Source organism: Argiope bruennichi, chromosome X2, assembly GCF_947563725.1.
Source record: "Argiope bruennichi chromosome X2, qqArgBrue1.1, whole genome shotgun sequence".
NCBI classification, from domain to species: domain Eukaryota; kingdom Metazoa; phylum Arthropoda; class Arachnida; order Araneae; family Araneidae; genus Argiope; species Argiope bruennichi.
This window is the reverse complement of record NC_079163.1, coordinates 59,423,123-59,449,038: the sequence shown is the minus strand read 5'-3', so window position 1 is coordinate 59,449,038 and position 25,916 is coordinate 59,423,123. Positions and strand designations below refer to the sequence as shown.

Below are 25,916 nucleotides of genomic sequence, written 5' to 3'. Positions count from 1 at the left end.
AAACTTTCAGTCATATAGATATTCAGGGATTTTATTTTAAGAGTGCATTTTGTTTAAATGTACAATGAAAACGCAAGTTACTTTTTTTTCCTCAAAGAGACAGTGGGAAACAGCATTCAGATCAACATTGAATTTTACTTATTTTATATTTTCACTATCCATTCGTTCTCTCTATTATATTGTGTGTGTGTGTGTGTGTGTGTGTGTGTGTGTGTGTGTGTGTGTGTGTGTGTGTGTGTGTGTGTGTGTGTGCGTGCGTGCGTGCTTTTATAAATTTCCATTAAAATATTTATAAAGTTATGACACATTTTTCTTTCTTTCTTCCTTCCTTTTTCTCTTTCTTTTTGAAATTCTACACGATTGTTAGGATGCCACAGTACAACTGAAGCAACCCGAAATCAAAACAAGTTAGATAATAAAGGTTTTAATTAATGTTCGGGAATCTTAATATTTAAAGTTTAATACAAAAATAGCTACTATGTATATTCTTTTTTCTTATAATGCAGGGTCTAACAGTTATAAGTGGGTCTTAACGAATAACAATGATTGCAAGAATTGCAACTCTTTATCTTCATGAAATTCTTTCTTCAACCTTTCTTTAAATTTGCTAACAAGGATTAAAAATTTTGACAATATACAAATTTCTAAAGTTTGGAATAGTTACAATTATTTAATTTAATATTCAAATAAACAAGAAATTTTATTTTAGGAGGACATTTGATTTGGTTCTTCAGCGTAGAGAATGTTGTGGCGAGAGCAATTGTGGAGGCTGCAGCAGTCTGGAAAGTTTCTCATAGGTGTCACGTATTTGTCATTTTTCTTAGATAATTTGCTCCTTAGCGTCGTTGGTGAGTTGTTTTCTTATATATTGTTTATCAAAACTATTAGATACTTGCATGTATTTTAATCAGCGACATCTATTGGTAAACATGCGAAGTACCTATATAAATGACAATGGTTTTGGGTTTTACCAATTTACTATTACTTATTATCATTTTGAATGTTTTCCATTTAGTATTATTGAGTTATTCAGTGTATGAAGACCCAATCATGAAACGCTAGAAATTGCACTTTCGCCATTCATAGCTTTTTTTTTTGTTTGATTTGAAGAAATTTGCTGACCTTTTAGACACTTTTCAGACACTTTTAGAAACTTATGGTAATGCTGCTCCGTCATATCCCAATTGTCGGTTTTAGTTTCAACGATTTAAGGGTGGTGATTTCAATGTCACTGACAAAGAATGGCCTGCAGGACCAAAAAATTCGCAAGACTTGATGGACAAAAATGGAAAATAATTGTAGAACATATCTTGATTGATATATATTGTAGCAATTTTTCTCTATAAATGCCTTTTTAAAGTGGAAAATGATCAAATTACATAATTACATGCAAGAACCTAATATCATCATTGCTTACTACTTATTAACAGATATGAAATGCACCACTAAAGTTTGCAAGCATAAAAAAAGTACATTTCGTTCATTGATTAATGTAAATCAGTTTTTTTCCTTATTTTACTGGCAACTTAATACAAATGCTTTTTGATTGCGAAAGAATTTATTATACGAAAATATGTATATATACAGAATACATGCTTATTACGGGGAACGCTAATCGTAGAGTATCATTCTAAATGTTCATTCATTTATTCTAAATTTCTTTACTTTCCATTAATGTTGCACTTTTCCACGCTATTATTCATCAAATTTTTTCTCCTTTTAATATAACTGAAAATTTTAAAGCAGATATAATTATAGAAATAATTATTATGTTTATTATTATGAGAATAATTGTTCCTTAGGATGTCTTTAAGAAATATCCGATTTGATAATCTACAAATTATATTAGAGCGTTTTTGATTAAACACAACAAAACGAATTCAATCGAATTTGCATTTATCACCCAAATGCATTAAATGAAGTAATGAGATCAATAAGAAAGAGTTACAGCTCGAAATAACACATCTAAATGGAATTTATTAAAAACAAAATCATTATCCTTCTAAGTTTGATAACAGATAAATGTTTAATTCTTGCATTAGTTCTTAAAAGTTCATTTTTGTTTTCAAATGGAAATAAGAACACAGCTTTAATGCGTTTAAACAGAATTATCTGACGAATCATTATTGTTCATATAAATGAGGTCAAAGAAAAAATGACACGAAATAGTTTATAAAAAAATCAACCATAATCTCTGGTCTTTTTTTTGTATCAAATCTTTAAAAAAATTATTAACTTAAAAACAAATTTCATTTGAAATTGTGTAATTTTTTGTTATAAAATATTTTTACTTATCAAGAGAATTTCTTATAAAGCTTTAATTTTCAGAAGTTTTTTTCAACATTCAAGTAAACTAAAATTTGCGGGTTTAAAATTTTATTTGATTTGCTTCTGCTTTTCATTGAAATATTAAGGGGAAAATGCGTAATTTTGTACTCACAAAAATTGTGATAAAATAAAAGATTAATCAGTATTTTATGAATCATTAATGTTGTTTGAAATTCTTCGTTTTCGCATGTGTAGGGAATATATATATATATTTTACATCCAAAATGTTAATATAAAATTAGTTATCTAATAATGTTTTGATGTCTGATTTTTATTCCATTTATGATTATATGCAATATTATTTTAGGTGCTTGTATGTATTTTGATAATTTTTTTCACTTTAAAAAGGCATTTAGTGAAAACAATTGGTACAATATATATCAATCAAAATATTTTCCATCATTTTCTACACCTTTTTTCCCATTTTCGTCCAATAAGTCTTGCAATTGATTGTCTTCAAATTTTTTGGTGCTCCAGTCCGTTCTTTGTCATTGACATCGTAATCACCACCCTTAAAACAGTGAAACCAAAACCGAAAATTGGGATATGCTGGAGCAGAATCACCATAAGTTTCTTAACTCAATAATACTAAATGGAAAACTTTCAAAATGATAACAATAAAGTAATAGTAAATTGGTAAAACCCAAAACCATTATCATTTTTAGAGATACTTCGCATGTTTACCATTAGATGGCGCTATTTAAAATACATGCAAGCAACTAACAATTACAATTACTGTGTTATAGATTCATATCATGAAATTTGAGTTCTCTAAGAAATATAAATAAACATCAATAAATTGAAAGAGACACACATTGCCTGTTTTTTGCCAGAAAATATGGACTTTGTTATAAATTAACTATGAATAAAACTCTTTTAGAAAATAAATTGTTTTATTCTGCAAATGACATTATATGAGCCGATAAGTGAAAATTTAGCTTACCACAATTAATAAAATATCAACAATATTAAGCATTTTTTTTTCACTTTCATTTCATATATTTTTTTGTGCAAACGAAATTTTTTACATATATTCTTACATTACATCAACATGGAATTATATTTGATTTAAGAAATGCATGATCAATAGCATTTGAATGCCAAATAAATAGCAGTCAAGATTTTGAAATTTGAGAATGCGCCCCCTAAATGCATTGTTTCAGAGGCAAAACGAGAAACTTAATGTAACGGAAAAACTACTCGAAGGAATGAACTAAAATAAAATAGTCTTATCCTTCGATTTACGCCCAAATTCAGGTACATTGCAATTTAAAAGTTTCTAAATTCGAATTCCAATTTTTCTGCTTATTAAATTTTTTTTAATGATAAATGCGCAAGATATGCAGAAAATTTTAAATTTTTGTAACAAAAAGAGTTTAGGTCAATAAACTATACTATTTATTAAGATATAAATAAAGGTCAAAATTTTATTTTAACATTAGATGGCCAACATTTTGTTGGATATAATTTCAAAACAAATAGACCTAGAGTGATGAAATTTGGTTTCTGAGAATAACTTTAGATGCATTTTTGAAATGTGATGAGAGAAATGGGTGTTGTAGTTGACAATTTTGAAATTTGGTTTTATTTCTTTATAAAGATGGCCCTTTAGGAAAATTTTAATAATAATAATAACTTTAAGAGTATGTTAATTTCTTTCGAAAGACAATTTTTTTTTATGATAGTGCTATTAACGATGCCAGAATAAAGCTGCGTGGCCTTTTTTTCCTTCATTGTACTTTACTTCAATTTTAGAGAGGAAGTTTTGAGAAAATGGCGGAATTATGATTCGAAATTTTAGAAAAGAATATGAAACTCAAGAAGATTTGAATTTGAAGAAGAAAACTGTATCCATTAAAACTGCAAAAAGAGAATTCTACAGTTTTAGTTGGTTTCTAAGAGCTAATGTAAGGATTGTGTGTGATTATTTATGTTTGAAAAGGTTGTGTATCTCAATATTAAGTGGGTATTCTAAAATAAATAACTATTATTAATACTTTCCTGTGAAACTTAATAGATCAATTTTGCTTAAAATGTTATACGAAAATATATAAATACTCTTTTCACTTCGTTCTAAAAAACGTTTATTTTTCTTAAATAAATGATTTACTTATAATTAATGCCATTTCAATTTTTCATGTTTTTAAAATAATTATTTTCCAAATATTTTTTTTTGTGTGTCGAATACAGGTAAAAAATGGAATAAAAAATGGAAAAATATCGTTTCTGTTATTTGTGCAACTTTTTTCTTTTATATTTAATTTGTAAGAATGAAATGAAGTTAAAACCTAGCGGGAATAGCCTACTTTCCCTTTCTTTACCCTACTACCCCTTTTTTCACATTACTTTAACTTTCTTGACTCTAATAAAGATGATACCCCCCCCCCCATATATAAAGTATGGATTACAGGCAAGGCCATCAGCCCCATGAGTGCTCACATTTTAATTTTCCGATGTATGAGTGTTTTGTGCTTCAAACTATAGTGAAAAAATATCTGTCGTATACACTTTGGACACATTGTTCTGAACCGACTGAAGTCAACATTTGATACAGATAAACAGTTTTAATAACAAGATCATAAACTAAATTTCATTTTTCAAAGGCGTTGCGTTGAGTCATCATGTTCACATGCATGGGAATATACAGATCGACAGACGGTCAACACATAGATAGATTTGATTTAAAATCTGATATGGATTTAGACTTTAAATTTTAAAACTATCAAATTTGATCCAAGGAAGTCAAACATGCGAATTTGTCAAAATGTCGAAGCTAAAGTTTTTGACAAGTGTAATATAATATTTTCTCTTTGTATATTTCGCATATGAGAAAGTATAAAAGGACCCTCTTTCATAAGTTGTGTATTAGAAATTGTTCAAACCACCGATTATAAAAAAGCCTCTCAAAAGTGAATTGAAATGTCATTACTAATCATTGATGAACTTTTTCAACCATTATACGATCTGAGAGGATTCTACTACCTTTTCATTCTTAAGCTTTACTAGTCTTTCATACATTACCAAGTATTTTGAAACTTTTCAAAATTTAGTCAATCAGCGTAAACTAAACGTGCTTAGGAAGCTGATATTCTAACGCTTTGAAACTTTAGAGAGAAAATTTCTTTACCAATCGCTAAATGGATATTTTCTTGATATCGATGAGTAAACCTTAGCTTTATTGGCATATGAAGAAATGATCCTACTCTTCAAAAATTTTTCCAATAAATTGTATTTTCATAGTCATATGAATTTTTCTTGAAATTTTTAAAATTCGAATTATGTGCTCTAAAATTAATTGCAATGCTGATGAAATTTTATCGTTTTTTTAAACATCACTTACACCCCAACTACAATTTATATATTTCACATATTTGTAAATTAAAAAATAAATTACATTTTTTAACAATATAACATATTTCGGATATACACTTTTTAATCTGAGAAATTTGCAATTTACTTTTGAGAACGTTTTCAGATATTCTAATAAAATTTAACTATAGTGTTCACCTGTAAACAGCGGATTTTGCAAGAATTTGAAGATTTTCCTCTTTGTGGAAATATTTTTTTTTGAATCAATCGATAGTAATTTTATGCATGGTGTTCATTTCATTTGTTTTCATTTTCAGAATCTCTAATGGAATTTTTTCCAAAATTCTAGTGATGAATTTTATACGCCAATTGATTTTTCATATCTGGGTAGAATATTCTTTCTTATAGTATTTCACACCAATGCATGTACAAAAGTCATTAATAAGAGAATCAAGGTCAGAAATTTCGAATATTAAATTCTGATAATTCAGGAAATGATCATGTAAGGACTAACGAATGTCATTATTTTTTAATATTGTTATCACTTAGATAAAAGAATGTAGTTTGTCTTGAAGAAAATGTCATTTTATAAATTCATGATGGTGTTTTGAGAATACAGATTTAGAAATATTTTAACACGATGATATTTTTTTTATCACATTCTTTTGCCGTACGCTTCAAATCATTTTTAAAAGACAACCGGTAGCCTTGAGACAAATATTTATCGAACACGCACAAGGTGTGTTCAGATCTAAGTTCTGTTTTCAATTTTTGTCTAAGAAGTGTTTTGTTGACAATTATAACTGAAATTGTTTGTTACCTGACCAAAATCACTTTCATGACATTTCTATTATTTAAATCCGTAAATTTACTCTTATAAAAATTTTTTAATCAAAACTATCACTTTTGAACTCCATTTATGAATATTGTTTTCAAATCTATTAAAAGAAAGTTGATTCTTTGTTGTGACCTAACAATTGGATGGAAATTTGTGTTTCCCCTATCCTACATACAGCTGCACGCGTGAGATATTTTTTCCTTTTAGATTTTAAAAATTTAGGGTTTTTAAATTGGTCAGTCTTTCTAATGCTATGTTTCGACGATCAAATCTGCTTTTCTGGGAACCCATTGTGTGACGTCGCTCATTAATTTGAATCCTCCCTGTTTAGGATTGAGTATGGAATTCTTTCACATTATTATAATTTGATTCCTGATCATCGGGACGCCTGCATCTTTTTATTGATAAGTTGTGATTAGTTAAAGATAGTTTTTTCATGGTAGCCTCCTGACCTCTTGTCTCAGTCAGACTTTTATTATTTTTGGTTGACTAATGAATCCCGTTCTAAATTTGGATGTGTTAGCAAATTAAAGTTTTTACAAGCTCTTGCATGAGCTTAGGCGCATATTATTTATTGTTCCCGAGATGTTTGTTGGTAAAACATATCAGACGTTTAAAATAGTACCAAAAAAGAAGAGGTAGATTTGGAGACAGATATGGATCGACTTTATCGGAAGCGGGACTTTTTTCTTGTGTATAGCCGACCACCTCTGAACGTAGCAGTACCAACAGGATCTGTTGTGGCCTACTGCTATCTTTAACATAGTCCGTCCATAACACTGACTGATTCATCAAACTGAGATCCTCTTCGAGGCTACTGGCCCCTAGCCACAAAGTGGTCAATCACTGACCTTTCTCCTCATCTTCCCGTTGACCTATCTTCCTATTAAACAAGGAACAGGCCCTCACTAAAAGAAAATCTCCTCGAAATTCACAATATACCTCCAAATTCACGTTTCACAACAACAGAAATCCAAACATTTTCAAACTTTCAAACAGTTGGTAAAAAACTGACAATTTTTAACATCATGTCCTTCAGAGTTTTAAGATTACCTGGTACCATCAGTACTGTACTTCAGTCATCATTTTGAACTTTCAGATTCTTAATGCCGCGACTTCTATGCATTCCTTTAAATAATGGCAAACAGTACCAATTCCTCTACAGGTTCATTTAATTTCTTGCATTCTTCCAAATCTTTGGAATATGCGGGGAATCTCCCTTGTCCTGATATATATAATTTGGATTACCAGTGGATGATATCTTATTTTTATTTATGGGTTAGGAGTAAAATCATAAGTTACTCTTTCTTTTTTGGACATATACCATCTGTCAAACCATTGTAGCTTTATTTCTTCTCTTAATTCCCATTTAAAGACTATTTGATTTGGGGACAATTATATCAACACTCTTTCTGTGCCGCCGACTTTGCATTTTGATCCTCCTTTTCATTACCATATATTCCAATATGGACTTTAACACAAACTCTATCCACTTGTTAATTTTTACATTTTTTATCTTTTCTTTAATCGTCCATATTTCCCTATTACAATTGTGAGATGATTGTATGGGGAACCGGGAAAGATGGGAAATCTTTTTGCCTAAATTGAGATGATGAAAGGTTGGCGTGTGGAAATGCACGCTACTAGTCATGCTAAATCTAGATTCCTGCCGAGTGAAATTCGAAAATTTTGCCTTAACCACTAATGAGTATGCTCTGGACTTTCGAGGCGTTAACTTTTTGCTGATATGATTCTCTGCCTGCTCACCGATCCTTAATTATTATCTGTGGTATGCGTTCTTGTGTATCCTGTGATGTGAATCATTAGTCGTCTTTATTAAAGAAATTAGACAAGTTTTCGATTTTGGATTCCAAAAGCAGTATTATTTAGGTTTTCTAAAAATTTTCTCTGCCGTAACCTAATATGGATGTCTCTATTTGCATGCAGTATTTGAGATATTTCCATTAAGTGTATTTTAAATATGCTGTTGATACTAATACATATAGAACTAATTAATTTGATATGCAAAATTGATGAGAGTGCTTAAAATGTAACTGCTGAAACTACATATTGTAGATCTAAGTATATTGCTACAAAATTTTTTTCTACAAATACCGTCAATCAATCGTAATAACGCAGCGCATTTAATCGCTAGTTCAGCAGCTTGCTTACTGTCTAATCCTCTAATCTTTTACTTGTCGGCGACTCCATCTACTCTCACACACGACTTCCCTGCAGCTTCAGAGTGCCTGTCTTTTATAGTTCCGGGAGGCGGAGCTAGAATCTTCCAGACCAATCAGGGCGTACCTGGGTGTATCTCAGGTCTTAGTGGATGGATTGTGAAAGTTCTCGAACTTACCAGCATTATCCATTTTGTCACCAAAGTAGCCAAATTCATCGGCAAGTCACCAAATTATCGCCAAGCTCAGCACGCACAGGACAGATCTTACAACGGTTTTGTCGATTTTTCCTACGATGACACTATTCATGCCGGGTAGCAAAATTACAGATTTGTAACAATATAATGCTACATATTTTGGTTTAATATGTTGTAATTTTTATGGGATATTCCTCTCTTTTGATTTAATTGCTATGTCACTTGTGTGATGAACTAAAAATGAGGAATTCTAGAATTGAGACCAATTACAATTTAAGCAAAGATATTTTTTATTTAAGGGAAGAAGGAGTTAACGCTAAAATTCAACAGGGTTCATTTTTATTTCATGGAGGATATTTTTTATTATTATATTTTCTTTTTGGAGTGTCAGTTATAATGTATTTAGAGTGGGGTCAACTCTAAGGGTATATTTAAATGCTGCTTAATGTTTCTGTACGTTAGAGCGTGTGTTTGCTTTGTCGAGTGAATAATGATAAAAAATGTCACATAAAATTTGATTTCATTGCTTATTTTTATATAATTTTATAAAGGTGTTTTATTTGTTTAAACTTTGTCGTTCTTTCATTAACTCAGCACATGATGAGGCTGTCTGTATAAAGGAAACCTGGAGAATTAATGTCTTTTCTACTTGAACACAGCGTAGTTGATTAATTTCTTTACAAATAAAATTGATATTCTTGGTGTTTTTGTTTTCAACGCCACAAAAACGCTGCTTTCGGGATTTCACTCATACGCGTCCACTTGACTGACTCATCAACAACTAATAGAAGTCGGTTTTAGATCGCTATTATAGCCTTTAAAATGCTTAAAAGATGGAAGGAACATCCTGCTTCATGAGAATTACGTCCTGCCATCCGCTTTCTTAATGCTAGGAGTATTAAACTAATTGGAATTCAAAGACAAATTTGTTATGTTTACGGACAAAACGTGATGAATGATTCGATATGAAGGATGTAGGTACGAAGTTTGAATGAAGAATGTGAAAATGTTCACGATGAAGAACAAAGCGGGCAGCTATCTCTGATTAATGACGTTTTACTAACAGAGGCTGAAGAGAAAATTAAGAAGAATGGGAGATTTACCGTTACGATACTGTCAATGCATTTTCCTCAAATTTGCTGTTCATTTCATCATCGCAGGCTACATTTTTCTACGATGAGGACATAATAAAGATCGAGCTCTCTATGATAAATACTTCAAAACAGTGGCAGCTATTTTTAAAAAATAGCTTAAGCATTGCACTTCATCATGCAATAAAAGTGTTTTTCTAATAAACATTTTCTTGTTTAATTGCTTGACAGAATGTAGTTCCTGAATAACCCTCATATTTCAAAAATCAGTGTTAGAAATATCATTTCATTTTTTAAATAGATATTTGTATAGCATTTGATACGCAAAACAAATTTTAGTTATGCTTTCTATGTATTACATATTATAGGAATATCCTAACAGCATTCTACTTCTCAGGAGGTATTCATACGCGAACAAAACAGCTGTGTTACGAACATCTGCAAGTGATATGTTATGGAAAGACAAATCAGAATAGTAATGCAACCTTGCAGAGGAATGTCCTTCATGGGCCGTAATGTTGCTCTCTTGTTCTCAGAAAGTTTGTAATGGTGTCGCTTGAGAACATTTCACTAGAACATATATCCTTGTATTTTTAAGGTTAAGAATATTCATGAAGTAAATAATAGATTTTTCAATTTCTTTCACAATATTGCATAATATTGCTTTCTCCACAATGAGGTTATGACAATCTTAGCCTTTTTCTATCAATAGAAACTTCAAATCGGATATAGTGGTTTGGTTTATTAATTTGCTAGATTTCTTGAGTTAATATGATTGGATTTACTAATTTAAATGAAAGAAAACTTCCATTGAAAGTACCGAACACGCATTTCGAAGAGGCTGTAGAGTTTAGTTTAGTCACATTAATGTTCCGTTTTAAAACAACACTAGGGCTATTTTGGGATGGTCCTCGTAATTTTAAAACGCCGTCAGATGAAATGGACGACACCTGAGCTGGCACCCCCTTCTTGAAACTTCCACACCAGCAGAAGGATGTTTGGCCACTATGGATTTAACGTGCACCAGACCCGTTTACATGACGATTCTTTGATGGAATCGGGTCTCAAACCTGAAACCCTCCGGTTTCAAAGTCGAGACCTTATCACCAGGCCACCGTGGCCGTAGAGGCTGTGGAAAATTCCCTACACCAGAACACGAATGACTCGTAACTGTCGATTTGAATATTTTTTCTGACTTGAAAAATATCAGAAGCTTATGAAAATCGACTCGTTTTTAAAATTTTAATATGAGAAGAGAGGTGGATGATTCAGTTACGTGTGAAACTGATTCTGTAAAATATTTTATTTCTATTTGCTTTTGAGTAACCTACCTTTCTTAAAAGTGAACTCTCATTTTTATTATTTATAATTATTTTTATTATCTAACAAAGAAAATTTCTTAATAGTACCTATCATACCAGACGTACTTTACAAGATGGAAAACGAAACTCTTGAAAGAACTAATCTCAACATGGTTGCTGTTGAGAATAAAGAAAATTGTTCAGGTGTCCCTCTAGATTGCCAAAACCATTCCTCAAATGCATATGTCAGTTTTCATCGCAGAATAGCTTCATACGACATGAACGATGAAAATGAAGAAGTGGGATTGCTCTTAGCTTCCAAAGCAATTGTACAGCTTGTCATGAATCCTGTAGTAGGGCCTCTTACGAACAGGTATGTATCCTATTTTTTTATTAAGGATTTCATCATGTACTCAAGTACTATTTAATTAACAACAATTCTTTCTCCAGAACTTAGTATATATATAGATCTCATTTGTTTCTTTCCTCTTTTCTCTTAAAACTGCAGGTTCTGCGCATGACTTATTGATACCTTAGAACTATTTTCGAAGTGTGATTCTTAAATAGGCATTTGTTCTCATCAATTATTATATTTTGGAAGAAAAATCAAAACCACCCCGATCAGGTTAACTAAAGTGCATCATTTCAGCAGATAACTGTCATACGCTAGTCTTGAACGAGTAAAGATGCGATTTTATTTTGGAAACAATCCATGGAGTACAGATGATTATACAATGTAAAATTTCACATTTTATAAGGCAATTTATATAGGTATACAGTTTGTACTCATGATTTAAATATTTGCTTGCGAATGAATTGTGCAAATGTATCATGTACCGCTTCTTGAGAAATATATGCATTAGTTTAAATTAATTTTTAAAATCCTTTTCCCTCTATGCCGTAGATTCCTTTTGTATCCATGCGTAGTTAATATCTCAAAAAATTTAACATTGTGTTAAGTTAACGACAGAGCTCCAGTATCACTATAATTTGCTATGTAAAGGAGGAAATTATACCCATCTATTTAGAAAAAAGTTTGCTTTTCTTTGTGCAGTAAAACCATTGAAAAAAAAAACTGAGTTTCCTGCTCTAAATGTAGGGCAGTTTTGATTTTTTGATACGTTGTGTTATTAATTTGAGCTTATACTAAAAAATTCCACGTTTTCCGCTTTGATGTGATCAAAGCGGAAAACGCACATGCGCACATGCCAAGATCGGGTGCGCCATCTGTCGTCAAAAACAAATTTTTTAAAGTTTTCAATTATTTTAAAGCAACTCTCGAGTGGTCAGTTTTACGAAACACCTTTAAATTAGAACAATTTTCTATAATTTGAGAAAAGCAAACAAACTCTGCAGCTTTAAAGGAGTTCGAGATATAGGCTTTCAAAAAAGCATGAATTTCTCAATTTGAAAATTATTCCACAGAAGGGGGAAAATAACATCTTCTAAAATACACTGTACATATAAAGCGATTAAATTTGCGATTATGAAAGCACGACAGGCTGTTTATATGATCAAGAATTCACAGTAAAATTCAAAAGAAGCTATGAACAAACTGGAACCTCAAGGGTTAATCTTTAAGTTGTGGGCAAAGCACTTCCACGTGACCATTTTTATTGAAGTTGAAGGATCGAGGAACTGGAGTTTTCATGCAATATCCATTTTACAAATTTTGCTCTTTTTTTTATGTAAAAAAGCAACTTTAATGCGCCCATCCCTATACAAAAGACCTGCTGAATCTGAAAGGTGAAACTGATTCAATAATATTGAAATTGACTAATGTTCAATATTTTACTATAGGGCATAAGTAATTTATGGCCTGAATTCAATTTAACTGTAGAGTAAACCCTTTAGAAAAACTCCATGCATTGACTCAAGGTGGTACGATCAGAGTGTTCTCTGTCGATAGATCTCTGGGATGTTCCACGTTCATTATATCTGTGAATTAGCAGAATTTAGTAATGTTAACGTCCCGTTTTAAAGCAACACTAGGACTACTTTGTATAGACCTCGTAATTTTGAACCGTGGTCAGATGACGTGGACACATGAGCTGGCAACCCCATCTCCAAACTTCACACCACTGGGAGGACGTGATTTAGCAGAAATGTATTGCAATATTACATCAGTGACAAGAGAGCATCTTATCTTTATTTCTTGTGATATTCATCGCAGCTTAAAAACAAGGGGTAAAATGTCATAATCTTATCTACAAATTGGGCGTGGTCACGTGGGAGTAACAACACCTAATGCAAGCTACTCTTAGTAATCGGTTGGTTTTCTTTAAGTTTGCATCCATATTGTGAAAAGCTTTAAAAATATTTCATCGTGAAAAAATTATCGTGTATTAATATTTTAAATTTCTAAGAATAAATATCCTAATTTGTACATAATCTATTTGATATTTTACTAGAACAGTAAATACTATACTAGTTAATATTTTAGTACTAATATTCCTATTCTATGAATAAATATTTTTAATTCGTGTGCTTTTATAGTAATTTTTCTATCAAAAATGTGGATGTCAAATTATAGTGGGAGCTTCTGATACAAATAATTCAATTGAATGGAAATTATGATTACTTATCATATATTTTTCATTTTCAATCAAGATAACATTATGTCTTAATACTTTTATAATATTTCTTTAATATCTATATAAAAAAATATTTCCAACTTATTACATTAATAATGCGATGTTTAGAACATTTGTTATTTTCTAATTTAGTTTTTAATATGCTTCATAATTCATGATTACAAATATTATTAAATCCAAAATTATATATTTCAAATTAATTTCTAGAAGATACCAGATTTTGTAAAATCAATTTTTATCTGTGTTAATATGTCATTTTGATAATAAAGAGCCAGTTTTTGAAATTTCCAGTTATTTGAAATGATTATTTTAAGCGGAAAGGATTATTATATAACATTATGAAATAAACGAAAATCATATGTTGAATCGAATCATTTCAGATAAATTTTGATTACAGCAGCCAAAATGCATCATTTCCAATTGGACTGCTTTTAATGTATTAAATGTTAAATTTTCGACTAAGGGATTACTCTTTGATATTTCTTGGTTTAGATGCTAATGAATCCAAACATAAAATTGAGCCAAGAATAAACCGATTAATTCTATGCTTTCATTTTGTTTTGAATAATGTAGTGATTTCAATGAAGAGAGTTTGTATAAAGGCATTTACAAGATTTCCCATTTTGTTTATAGGATAGGAAACCAAACACCAATATTTTTTGGGGTTCTGACATTACTACTATCGTCTTTGCGTAAGTTTTTTTTATTTTTATTATTATTATTCAATATCTTTAAACAAATTGTTACAAACCTAAATGTGGTTGCAAAAAAAAAAAACCCGCGCGAAAATTTTATAAAATATTAAAAAATATTTCGATTTTAAAAGTTTAATCAATTACTTTTAGCTCATTTTATTTTACTGTATTGATATACAGTCCTTTTTCTCTGAAAATCTTTTTTTTTTCACTCTAAAAAGAGGTCAGAAATAGAGAAGTTTAGGAATTATAATGACTAAACAAAGAATATCATATTAGGAAAAAAAAAAAAAAATAAGTTCTAAAATTTCTAGTTTAGTTGAATTAGCATCACGCTTCTAAACAACACAACAGCTATTTTGGGATGGACCTCGTCAATATACATCGCGGTCAGACGACGACACTGACACCCGAACTGTCATCCATTCGCCAACCTTTCGCCGCGCAGCAGTAGGAGAATTTTTGCCTCGACACCAGGTCTAAATACATGGATGATGTTGGATGGAACTGGATTTCGAACTCGAGACCTTGCCTTAAGGGCTTCGCTTACAAGTTCTGGGACAATCCTGCCACAAGTTTTGGAATGGATAACGGTTTCAGTGAGATCGGTAGTGTTTAATGAAGCAGCTTTCCAACAAATTATCTTAAGAAGGCTATTCAATAAAGACTGATAATATTTTAAAGGCGGTTAAAAAAATATCAAGAAAAATTAATATTGCATATGTAGCTGGATAAGGAAAGAATCGCCGTCACTACTATGGTGTTAGCAGTCAATCAAGTACTAATTATTTCACTTTCATCTATGACAAAAATGGAAATGACTCGCGACAAACACAATGGAATTTTGTTTTTACCTTAAAAATCGTTTTCATAAAGTCTGTTTGATTCTACAGGAAGCGCATTGAGGGTCTATCCTTTCAAATAGGCATAGCAAGATGTTTAAAATGTTCAAAGAGGGGAAACAACTTCACAGGAAAATAAACCCGATGCTCCAGTAACTGCTCAATCGTTAGTAAACATCAAGAAAGCTGCTATAATAATGAGGGAAATTGGTCGAATCGCATTTACAGACCTATCAGAAAGACTGAACATTTCATTGAGTATCATTCACATATTCCCCTAGAAATTCTGTACATGACATGTGTTTATGCTTTGTGGTTTCTAAGACTTGTTCATTATCGTTCAGAAATCAACGGCATATATCTACCTGTCCATCTTGTAACTCTGATTTAGTACCATGCGATTTTTTTTCTTTTCACGAATTTGAAGAAACACTTCCAAAGTAAGCGTTTTCCACCGTTAAAAGTAGTCGTAAGAGCCGCGGAAGCAGTTCTGAAGGGCCTACCAAAAATAGCCCCCAAGGAGTGCTTGAAGACTGGAAAAAGTGTAGGTAAACGCATTCCAAATAATGGCGGTTTTTTTTTTTTTTGAGAATAACCATCAAAATTCGGAGGATGAATATCGGTATTTAATTTTTATTAATTTATGAACATTCTTGGTTTGAACAGCATTGGTTATCGTAAAAAAAGGTATAAGTGAAATAAGGAAGGGGGAGGGTGAGAAGTGTCATTTTGCTATATATATTCTTTTGTTTTGGGGTGGATTGCAATAAATTTACTTTGTAGATCGCACTTGAAAATAAAGAATATTCAAACTAATAATTTATATGTTTGTGATAAGAAAGGTCACTTTTCTGTTAGTCAACTTTTCTTTATTCGTTCTGCAAAAAACTGTTGGAATCCTGCTGATATTCCATTCATCTTCAAGCCTCTCACAGAAATATTAAATGAATAACTTATTTTTAACACACTAAAAGAATATTTATACCCTTTCATAATCATGCTGTGGATGTAACCAAACTACGATTGCCATGACATTTCAGCTTAAATCGAAATTTTAGCCAACAGTGAAAGCCGTTTATGAAAGTATTTCCAATAAAGAGAATGTTCAATTTATTAGTCAGATCCGTCAGAAAGCTTTTATGTTTTGTATGCTATTAGACATGAAATTTTTACTGATTAAGAAAATAATTTCCAACATATTTTGAAGTACTTATTTTAAACTGTTTTGCATTATCAATATATTGTTTATACTTAAATCATTTTTAAAAATTTTGGTTTACGGTTAAATGGATGCAAAGGTCGAACGTAATTACTAATGAAATGTTTTTCAGTATTTGCATTTGGAAACACATTTTCTGTGCTGTTCGCTGCACGAAGTCTTCACGGAATCGGATCTTCTTGTATCTGCATAGGAGGTAAATATTTCAGATTTCCGCACTCAGTTTTGATATAAGTTTGATACAAGAACAGATTCATTTATATTATTCAAATTACTTTGCAACATTTATTACTTTAAACCAAATGGATAAGATAAAAAGCAAACACTTATTTGAGTACAAAAATTCTATCCTTTATTCTAGAAATTCTATTATTCTCCTTTAACAACACAGGATAGATTTAGAAAAACTGTCATTTGGAAATAAAAAATGCCAGCGATTCATTATCGTTCAGTGAATTAGATAAGAAAAAGGCAGAGGAGAAGAATAGAAAAGAAAATCCCAGAAGCTTTGGACATAGAAGAGAAACGAAGATGCGCCAAATGTTTGGGATAATATGTCCCACAGGAAAAAGCCTCTGTTTTCCGATGGTGCTAATCAAATGACAGAAAAAAAAAAGAACAATTTATGCCTTTCCGAAATAAAAATAGACTCGCTTTCACTCCAACTGTTCACTAACCATTAACTAAAAATGAAAATTACGTATGAATTTTTTTTTTGTGCTGATATTATAATACAAAGGATAATTCACTGCCTTGATGACACTAAAAAAGCAGAGAATGGATTCACTTTTGTTAGTAGTATAATTATACTATTCAGGATGTTGTATTTCCGATACACGCTTTAAATCACGAATTTCTTGAACAATTACAAAATTCTGATTTGTTTTCGGTTTTTGCTGAATATCTTGTAAAATAAGATGTTTGCAGCACACTTCCTGTGGAAAACTTCAAAGACGAGGAAATTTCCATTAATAAATCCAATAGGCTGTTTACACGACAAGGGATACATTACAAAATTGAAAGGATTTAAAAAAATTTAAGGGTTGTGGACTAATGGTTAGGCTACAAGTACAAACCCATCTCCCATTTCTACAGTTTCTATTAAGACAATATTTGCATAAATAGTTGAAAAATGGAGGGAAATACAAGTAGTGCCTTCGTGGCTTTGCAGAATAACACAAAACTGCATGAAAGGATGGTCAAACTGTTACTAGAGAAAAGTATGTTTTAAGCAGAGCTCTTGGCAATACCAGAAGCTTCAAAATGGGCTATATAAAAATCGATTATTGCAACATCTGCAGTGATACTCTCTCAAAACTACCATCAAAATAGCAAAAACAATCCAAACTTTGCCCTCCCAACATAGAAACATTTGAAGAAATTCTTAATATATTTATCGTCACAATCTAGGTAAAGAGAATGGGAAGAAGAAGGAACAACTTGGCCACCACACTTTTGACACTTTAACATAAATTAATCGCAATTCTTGGGCATTGTCCCAGGAACGAAATTTTATTTACAACTGGACATGGCTGACTGACTGGCTGGCTGGCTGAATCGAATGATTGTGCATGCCGTCAAGAAGGTTTTTATCTTTCCACTTCGCTAAGTCCTGTCCTCTTACCATTTCCTACCATTTCAAAACTCTTTCGAATATTCATAAAATTTTTTAGCTTCGAAATTTCATTTTAAATTCCTATACAAGAAAGAAACTGGAAAACTTGATGTAGTTCATACAGTCTAACAACTAGTCAGGTGCTAAAATGTAAATATGTAGCCATATATGGACCTGTGGATCCAACTTTTATCTTTATACTAACCAAGCCTTGAAGAGATGGTAACAGTCGCACAGAGCTCGCATTATTTCAACAGGATTGTTAGAAGAGTTAAAACATTTCAACTATTACTTTCAGTCAAATATGTGAGCAAAAAATTGTTTAAAATTAATGATAAGTGAAACATCTTTCAATCCAACTGCATAAAAACAATAAACCTCTAGCAAATTCAGTGGAAAAACAGTACTCAAAATTAGGCAATCAAAACACCAAAGCATTGCATATCTTCATCGAGAAATCTAAAAAATCTCTAAATAATAATACATTTTAATTTCTCAGAAAGAAAAAAAGAACAGTACTACAGAAAAAAAGTAAAAGACCAAACAGAAAGAACATTAAATTTGGCAATATCTGTAAATAATGTTTCTTTCACAAGTACAGTATCTACAAATAATATTTTGTCCATAGGTGTAGTACTTGCAAGTAAACAATTCCATTAATTATGGAATGTTGATATATAGGTCATATGCCACAATTACTATCTTTAAATGAAAGTAAAACTTCAATTATTTTCATAATTTTTTAGTCGAATCTAGAATTCCAACTTTTTTCATTGAAGAGAAGAAACATACTTCTGACTTGAGTATGTTGTGATCGATCAATTTTCCAATTACAACGTATTATTAAACTTGCCATGCTTCTATTCTATCGATTTGGCACTCACTTTAGAGCTAGAGTTTTGAAATTTTGTATAATTGTGTTTTCTGGATGACCATATATTTGACTACGAAATTTTTAAAATCTTTTTTCATCAATTTATACGTAAAAGAAAAGAAAAAAAAATTCTGAATAAGGTCGAATTTTTTCAATATGATTTTTAAGTCAGAAGATGAGGTATAACTATCAAATAATTCCCCAAAACTGCATTTGCCAAGAGTTATTTAAAATAATTTTAAAATTTTAATTGGACATATATGTCGTATTAGTAGTCAAAGGGTTAATATTTTAAGAACTTAACTGATGGATTCATTTGATTAAATTTTAATTCCATAATTTTGCTTTATTAGGTAACGAATTTCAGAATGAATTATAACACAGAAAAATTGAAATTAAAAAATCGCTTTCTTTTGCACTGATAGAAGTATATTTTCTAAATCTCTTTGTGTTAAAAATTCATTTTCTTTCCTACTGAAAACATGTTAGTTTTTAATCTTTATGAAATTTGTTATGTAATCTAGGGATGGCTGTCATAGCGGACCGATACCAAGATGATCAAGAGCGTAGCCGAATTATGGGTATTATAATGGGAGGAATTGCAGCTGGAGTGTTAGGTAAATACATTCTGCAATCTTTGAAAAATCTTTAATTTCTAGCTTTGAAATTTTCTTTGCAATTTTTTAGTGGGATATCCACTTGGTGGAGTTCTGTATGACTTCGTTAGTCAAAGTGCACCTCTTTTGATTGTTTCTGGCTTCCTTTTCCTTGATGCGGGTAGGTCAATGATTATAAAGTAGTTATCGATTCCTAAATAGATGCTCCGTTGCAAATAAAAATGATCTTTTTTTTAGTTTTGCTTCTGGTGGTTTTACGCCCTCGTTTAGAGCCTGAAGTAAGTTCTGCTATCAATTTTTACTCAATTTGACTCGAAAACATATGATGGTTTATCTTTACTAAGTGACTTCTATTTTCAGAGACTTCTGGTTGGAACAAGTATAAGGAAGCTGATTCGTGATCCATACATATTACTTGCAGCAGGTAACAATCTTCAAATGTTTGCATTTTTGATCGCAACAAAAGGAATGCAATAAATCTTATTTTATGAAATAATTTAGAATGAATTAAAAATTAGTTTTTCAAACAAAATTATAAATTTAGAATTAAAATTTACTTTATAAAATTATTATTGTAAATGTTTACTTAAAATAAAGAAGAAAAAGAAGTAAAAGAAGAAAAAATCTAAATTTATATAATTTTATTAAAATTATCAAAGCAAACTTTAAAAAGGTATGGAATATTTAAATGTGAATTTCATTCTATAAATATAAAATTGAAAATTTGTTGTTTGTTTGAAATGTATGCAATGCCACACTTCACGGATTCGAACGAAATTTGGTACACGCGATTTTTAAATGTTTCTTAGCATCTAGAATCGATTTACTGCCTTTTAAAGGGGTAGAAGTGGGGTGATTGGTGAAAGTTTTCTGTTTTCCAGCCATAACTTTTGAAAAAATCATTCCACAAAAATTCTTCTTAAGCCATCTTAAAATTTGAAAATTAACTTTTTAGTGACAAATTTTCTTTCTAAAAGACGGTTTTCTCTAATTTTAATCAACTTTTTAAAATTATTTAATCCTTTTATAACAATGTCTTTTTCCGTTGAAATATTAAGCTATTCTGTTTAGTTATAGTATTTATCATTCATGCGCTTTTACCAATGCTGAAGTTAAAAGTAATTTTCTTCGATCATTTTTACTTTTGCTTGAGTTAAATTTGTTACGTAGCAGCTTTTGACATGCGTTTTTAGAAGCTGTCTTTTAAACTTGTTGCAGTATTTTTTTGTAAATATGTGATCTAATTTAGTTTCGTATTTTTATAATTTTACCGTTTCAGTGCCCAGTTAGCTCACCTTAAGTCTTTTTTACTCGCTTTTAGTTAGATTTTATTTAATGGAATTCAATTTAAAAATAAAATAAACAATTTTAAAATATTTTCAAAATATATGTTTATTTATATGCATGTTGGCATATCCAAAGCTCACGTTGCACCATAGTACGTGAAAATGATTTATTTGCAGGTTATATAAATTTTGCAATTGTTGGAATACTGCTTTAATAACAGTTGACATTAAAACGCCTAGTTATTATAATTAAGCATTTTATTTATATCAATCCTTCTCTTATCAAATCCATCCCATCAATTCCATTTTTGCTGCCGAATCTCTAGCGATTGGTCGAGCCACTGATGACCTTTAATTTCCCAAAATAAGTTATTGTTGCTTAGAGGCAGTTTCTACGATCTTCACGTTTTTAAAAGCTTATCTTCTTAATCACTGCGAATAATTAAAACAGAATAGCTAAAAAAATTTTTAATTAGAGAAAAACCGAACCAAAAGATTCTATTGTTTCGAACTCTTGGACATTCGCCATTTCTTGAAATGAAAAAGTGGATTCTCTCACAAAAGTCAAACCTATAGTTAGATAGAATTGAAGAAATCATAAGAAAATCTCGCATCAAAATGTGTAACAAATTTATCACACTGAAAGTACTCAAAAATTCTAGAGAATATTCCTTCCATTCCCCCCTTACTCTTTGGCTTAAAAAAAGAGGATGTAATAATAAGTGTAATTACCCGGATGGCTATCTTTCCGAGCCTACTTTGAACGAGATGGTAACCCTTACTCACATTTCTGCAGCCAAGAAAAGGATATTGACCATATTTTCTTTGAACTGTTTAAAATATTCAGCTCATAGAACAAACCTAAAATACAGTCATCAACAAAAATAATGGGACACCTAACTTTGCTATTAATTATCGCCTCTTCACAAAACTGATGTCGAGTGAAATGGCTCAAGAGGATAGGTTTGTTTAGATCGGTACATTGATCAACTGAGATAATTATCATAATTAGTACATCGAAATTTCTCCATTGCGCCTACCAATTTCTTTTTCGCTCAATAGGTTGCTCATCATGAAAATAGCCCCCCCCCCCCCAAAAAAAAAAAATTTTTTTTTGTAAGCTGCTGATGAAAATTTCAAGAGTTATAAAGTTTCCAATGTTAAATGAATCATGAAAACTTTTGGCGATATCTCTGAAATTATATTTCTAAATTTTTTAAATTCATTTAAACATAATTTTGCTACACAAATAGATGAAATAATTTTTTAAAATTAAAAATAATATTTTTCAAATTTTTAAATACGGCTGTGATAAAAAAAGTGAAATGTAACATAGTAAAAATTTTACATGGTAGCAAGCCTGGGAAACTAAAACTTCGGGGTTAACCAAAAATTACTTGCATATTTATAATAGTTCTAAAATATTTCCAAAAACATGCAGTATTTCCAATTCCGATTGAAAATACCTTAACATGTCTGCTTGTTGAAGGATTGACTATTATTTCTAAACGTTTCTATCGATCGAGTCGTAGCGATATGTGATTTTTAACTATTATGAAATCGCTATTGGATAATTTGCAGATCAGATGATTTTCACATGAAGTGATATTTCCTATCTTATCAAAAATATATTTAATCAGTTGGTATAATAGATGCAGGATATTAAGAATTTAATTAGATGATTATTTCTGTTGCTGGCTTGCGATTTTTAACGAATCATTTATATTTTATTGCCTTATTGCCTTTATAAACTTTCAAATAAGGGCGATAAAAATTGTTCTAATTACAATCAATGATATATTTTTATCTCAAAAGTCCATTTTGAAAAGTGTCATTACAAAGTCATAGTTCATATTTGATGTAATCCTGTTAATTGTATTCTCAAGCTTCTTTCTATGGTTTTTGGTGTTTGTAATAAATTCGAAAAGAAAGCGGCACTATCGCAGAATTTGTATGCAAATTAATAGTAATTTGACCCTTTTATTTATTGCTTTTTTTAAAACTATGATTGCCCTCATGGCTGCATACATATAGTGTCTGTAATGCAGATGAATACTTTTATTAAAAATATTCAAAATGGCAATTGATGTTTTAGTTACTTTACAGTAATAAAAAACCGTTTTTTTGGATATAAATTGATAGAATTGTGACACACAAAATTACAGTTTTAATGCCAAATTTTATATATCTAGCTTATTACATCTTTGAGCAATCTCGTTTAAACGAGCAGCAATCGACAGACTAACAGGCAGGTATTGAAATGTTTCCAAGTGAATTGTAATTGTGTTTTTAATTACTTAATACTTTCACTTAACTGCAGATATAGATATTAATAATTCAGTAATTCGATCCACGCGTCAGACTCGTCATTGTAAGCGAAGGGGTTAAAGATGTTACATTTTTAGAGTAATAATTTTAATTTCAATACTTTAAATTTCGAATCTCTATTCTGATTTTAAAATTTTCAAACGGTTCTTCTACTTATTTTTAAAGCAATAAAGAATTGCACAAAAAGCATGGAATGGCATCTAGCATGTCGAATATTATTCAAGAAAATTTTTGTGCGAGGGAGTGAACGATAGTTAAAAAAATCGCTTGTAACTTTCGTTTTCAATTATTTGCATAACAGAATCAATACGAACACTATTATTTCCCTGACATGTGTGGATTGACAAAATAAAATAAATCCATCTCACGAAAACTTATCGCCCCAAAGTAATCCTGTTTCCCTCTTCTGAAGCAAAGTGATGTTCGATAGACGTAACCTTCATTTAATACCTTAGCCGCGCGTGAGGTTACAAGCTTTCTTTTATAGCTTAAGAAGCCTCTAAGGCAACTTTCATTTTTAGAAGGGTGCAACAAATATTACGCCTTTACTCCTTCTGAGATAATGAGGACAAACTGATGACGCGAGTCCGAATATGTGTTCGGAGACAAATGACGCCAATTAAAGTCTTTCAACTCGGTGCTTTTGTGGAATGGTTTAATGAGGGTTCGCTTTTCTGGCCGGATTTCTTCCAATTCATCGCAACTTTTATTATTTTCTGGAATCCATTGTTCTGAGAGAGGTTTAGGATTCTCTGTAGATGAAACAGATTTGGAGAAAAACGGATTTTTTAATTTTTTTTATTTATGCCCATTTGATGCGACTCCATAGTTTGTTATCCATGCATTTTCGATTCAGATGGTCAATTTTTACAAGTTTCAGGATTTCTTGCAGAAAAGTAATAGAAAATTTTTGACCACAAAACAGTTTTATATTGTTCGACTAATAAATAAACACATATCCTTAAAATCAGTTTAGGGTAAGAAATATTTATCAGCGAAAATGTAATATATTTATGATGAAAATCAATATTTTGAAAAAAATTACATGTCCTTAGAAAAGTATTTTACTTTTTAATTCCCCATGCATTTGTAGCTGACATTAAAATACTACAAATAAAATGTTAAACAGAAATATAGATATGAGAGAGGATAGATTTTGTTTTACAAAAAGCAAAATTTTCAAAAATTTTCTTTAATGGTGCAAATGTTTGTCTTTACCACATCCCTTACTATTTCATATTTATTTAATGACCAAGAAATTAATTATTAAATATCATTTTGATGTCGAATTTTGTAGAGTTTGTTCATCGTCAATTTAACATATTGCGTACAGCGCTCAACGCGCACCCAGGGCCCGCACATTTTTGAACGCTCTAGAAGCATGCTTGACAGGAATAGGATGCATATATGCATATTTTTAATTTGCATTTGGTATTATATTTACATAAAGTATTCTTAAATATGACTCTGTATTTTACACATGTATTTATTATATAAGATGTTTTACAAATATACCTATTAATTATTTCACAGACTTGAATAACGCTTTAGAGTGTGATATTTGGTAAAGCACATACCCTTGTGCAATGGTGTTCGGCATGATTTGCAGCAGTATCTTGTTTTATGACATTAAGGACCACTCACGAATTTTTACGCGTTTCGTGTCCTATCTGTTACTGACCACTCACGAGTTTTCTCGTGTTGAGTGCCCCGTCTGTTATTGCTTCATAAATAACAAAGTTACGGTAATTTTAGAACGTACAATTTTGCCCAAAACCGTGCTGTCCCAGAGTACGTCTTACAGATTTCTTTGCGATCCTTAATGTGTTAAATATTTGCCTCTGGTTGATTATGCATCGACTGAGTCTAAAAAACATGAAAACGAGATATCTCGTGACCCGGCCACAACGTTTGGCCTGCTAAAAATGAGAAATTTCGTGACGTACAAGATTCCACTGACAAGTAAATTGACAAAATATTAAAATTTGTATGCATGATCTAGTATTTGTTTTTTCTTCCAAATGAAAAATTCTTTTGGCAGTAATATGCGACTTGGCTTGCGTCGTTCTCTTGAGTAGAGATCCTTCTTTGAACTTTTCAAGGGGAAGTTGTTCTCCTTTACATAACTGAAAACTATTTTACCTTTTAAGACAACATTTTGCTATAGACTATTTTTCCACTACATTGCTTGATTACATTTCTTTTCAGGTGCTATAAGCATATCAACCTTTTCCATTGCGATTTTGGAACCTTGCTTACCTATTTGGTTGATGGAATCGATGTCTCCTCCAAGATGGCAGCTGGGTAAGGAGGTTTTCTTTAAAAATGTATTTAAATGATTAAATGAACAATGAGTTCAGCAGATGCTGCAAATGAATAGGAGAATATATTTTTTTTCTAGATTTTTTAAAGAAAATTTTTGCCAGTAATTTGATGAAAAACCTAGAAAGATTTTTCTCATAAATTAATATGAATGGAATAAATATTAGCAGTTGATCTCATCTATTATTTTTTAGTATTCGGTTGTTTCTTATTCATTTAATTAAAAGGGGGAAAATAAAACTGTTTAAAACCATTCATTTAACAATTAAAAGCACAATTA

General features: G+C 30.8%; 1 protein-coding gene across 1 annotated transcript in view; it reads left to right on the top strand.

The window, feature by feature from the left end:
* The first annotated feature begins 742 nt into the window (after positions 1-742).
* The window catches only part of LOC129959786 (synaptic vesicular amine transporter-like), a 79,335-nt gene continuing 54,161 nt past the window's right edge, over positions 743-25,916 (top strand). Inside the window, exons 1-9 of the mRNA XM_056072678.1 lie at positions 743-848; positions 11,350-11,617; positions 14,472-14,530; positions 16,707-16,790; positions 19,608-19,700; positions 19,771-19,860; positions 19,938-19,978; positions 20,061-20,124; positions 25,523-25,618. Of these exons, the coding sequence (XP_055928653.1) occupies positions 743-848; positions 11,350-11,617; positions 14,472-14,530; positions 16,707-16,790; positions 19,608-19,700; positions 19,771-19,860; positions 19,938-19,978; positions 20,061-20,124; positions 25,523-25,618 (901 nt within the window). The remainder of the gene's footprint in view (positions 849-11,349; positions 11,618-14,471; positions 14,531-16,706; positions 16,791-19,607; positions 19,701-19,770; positions 19,861-19,937; positions 19,979-20,060; positions 20,125-25,522; positions 25,619-25,916) is intronic.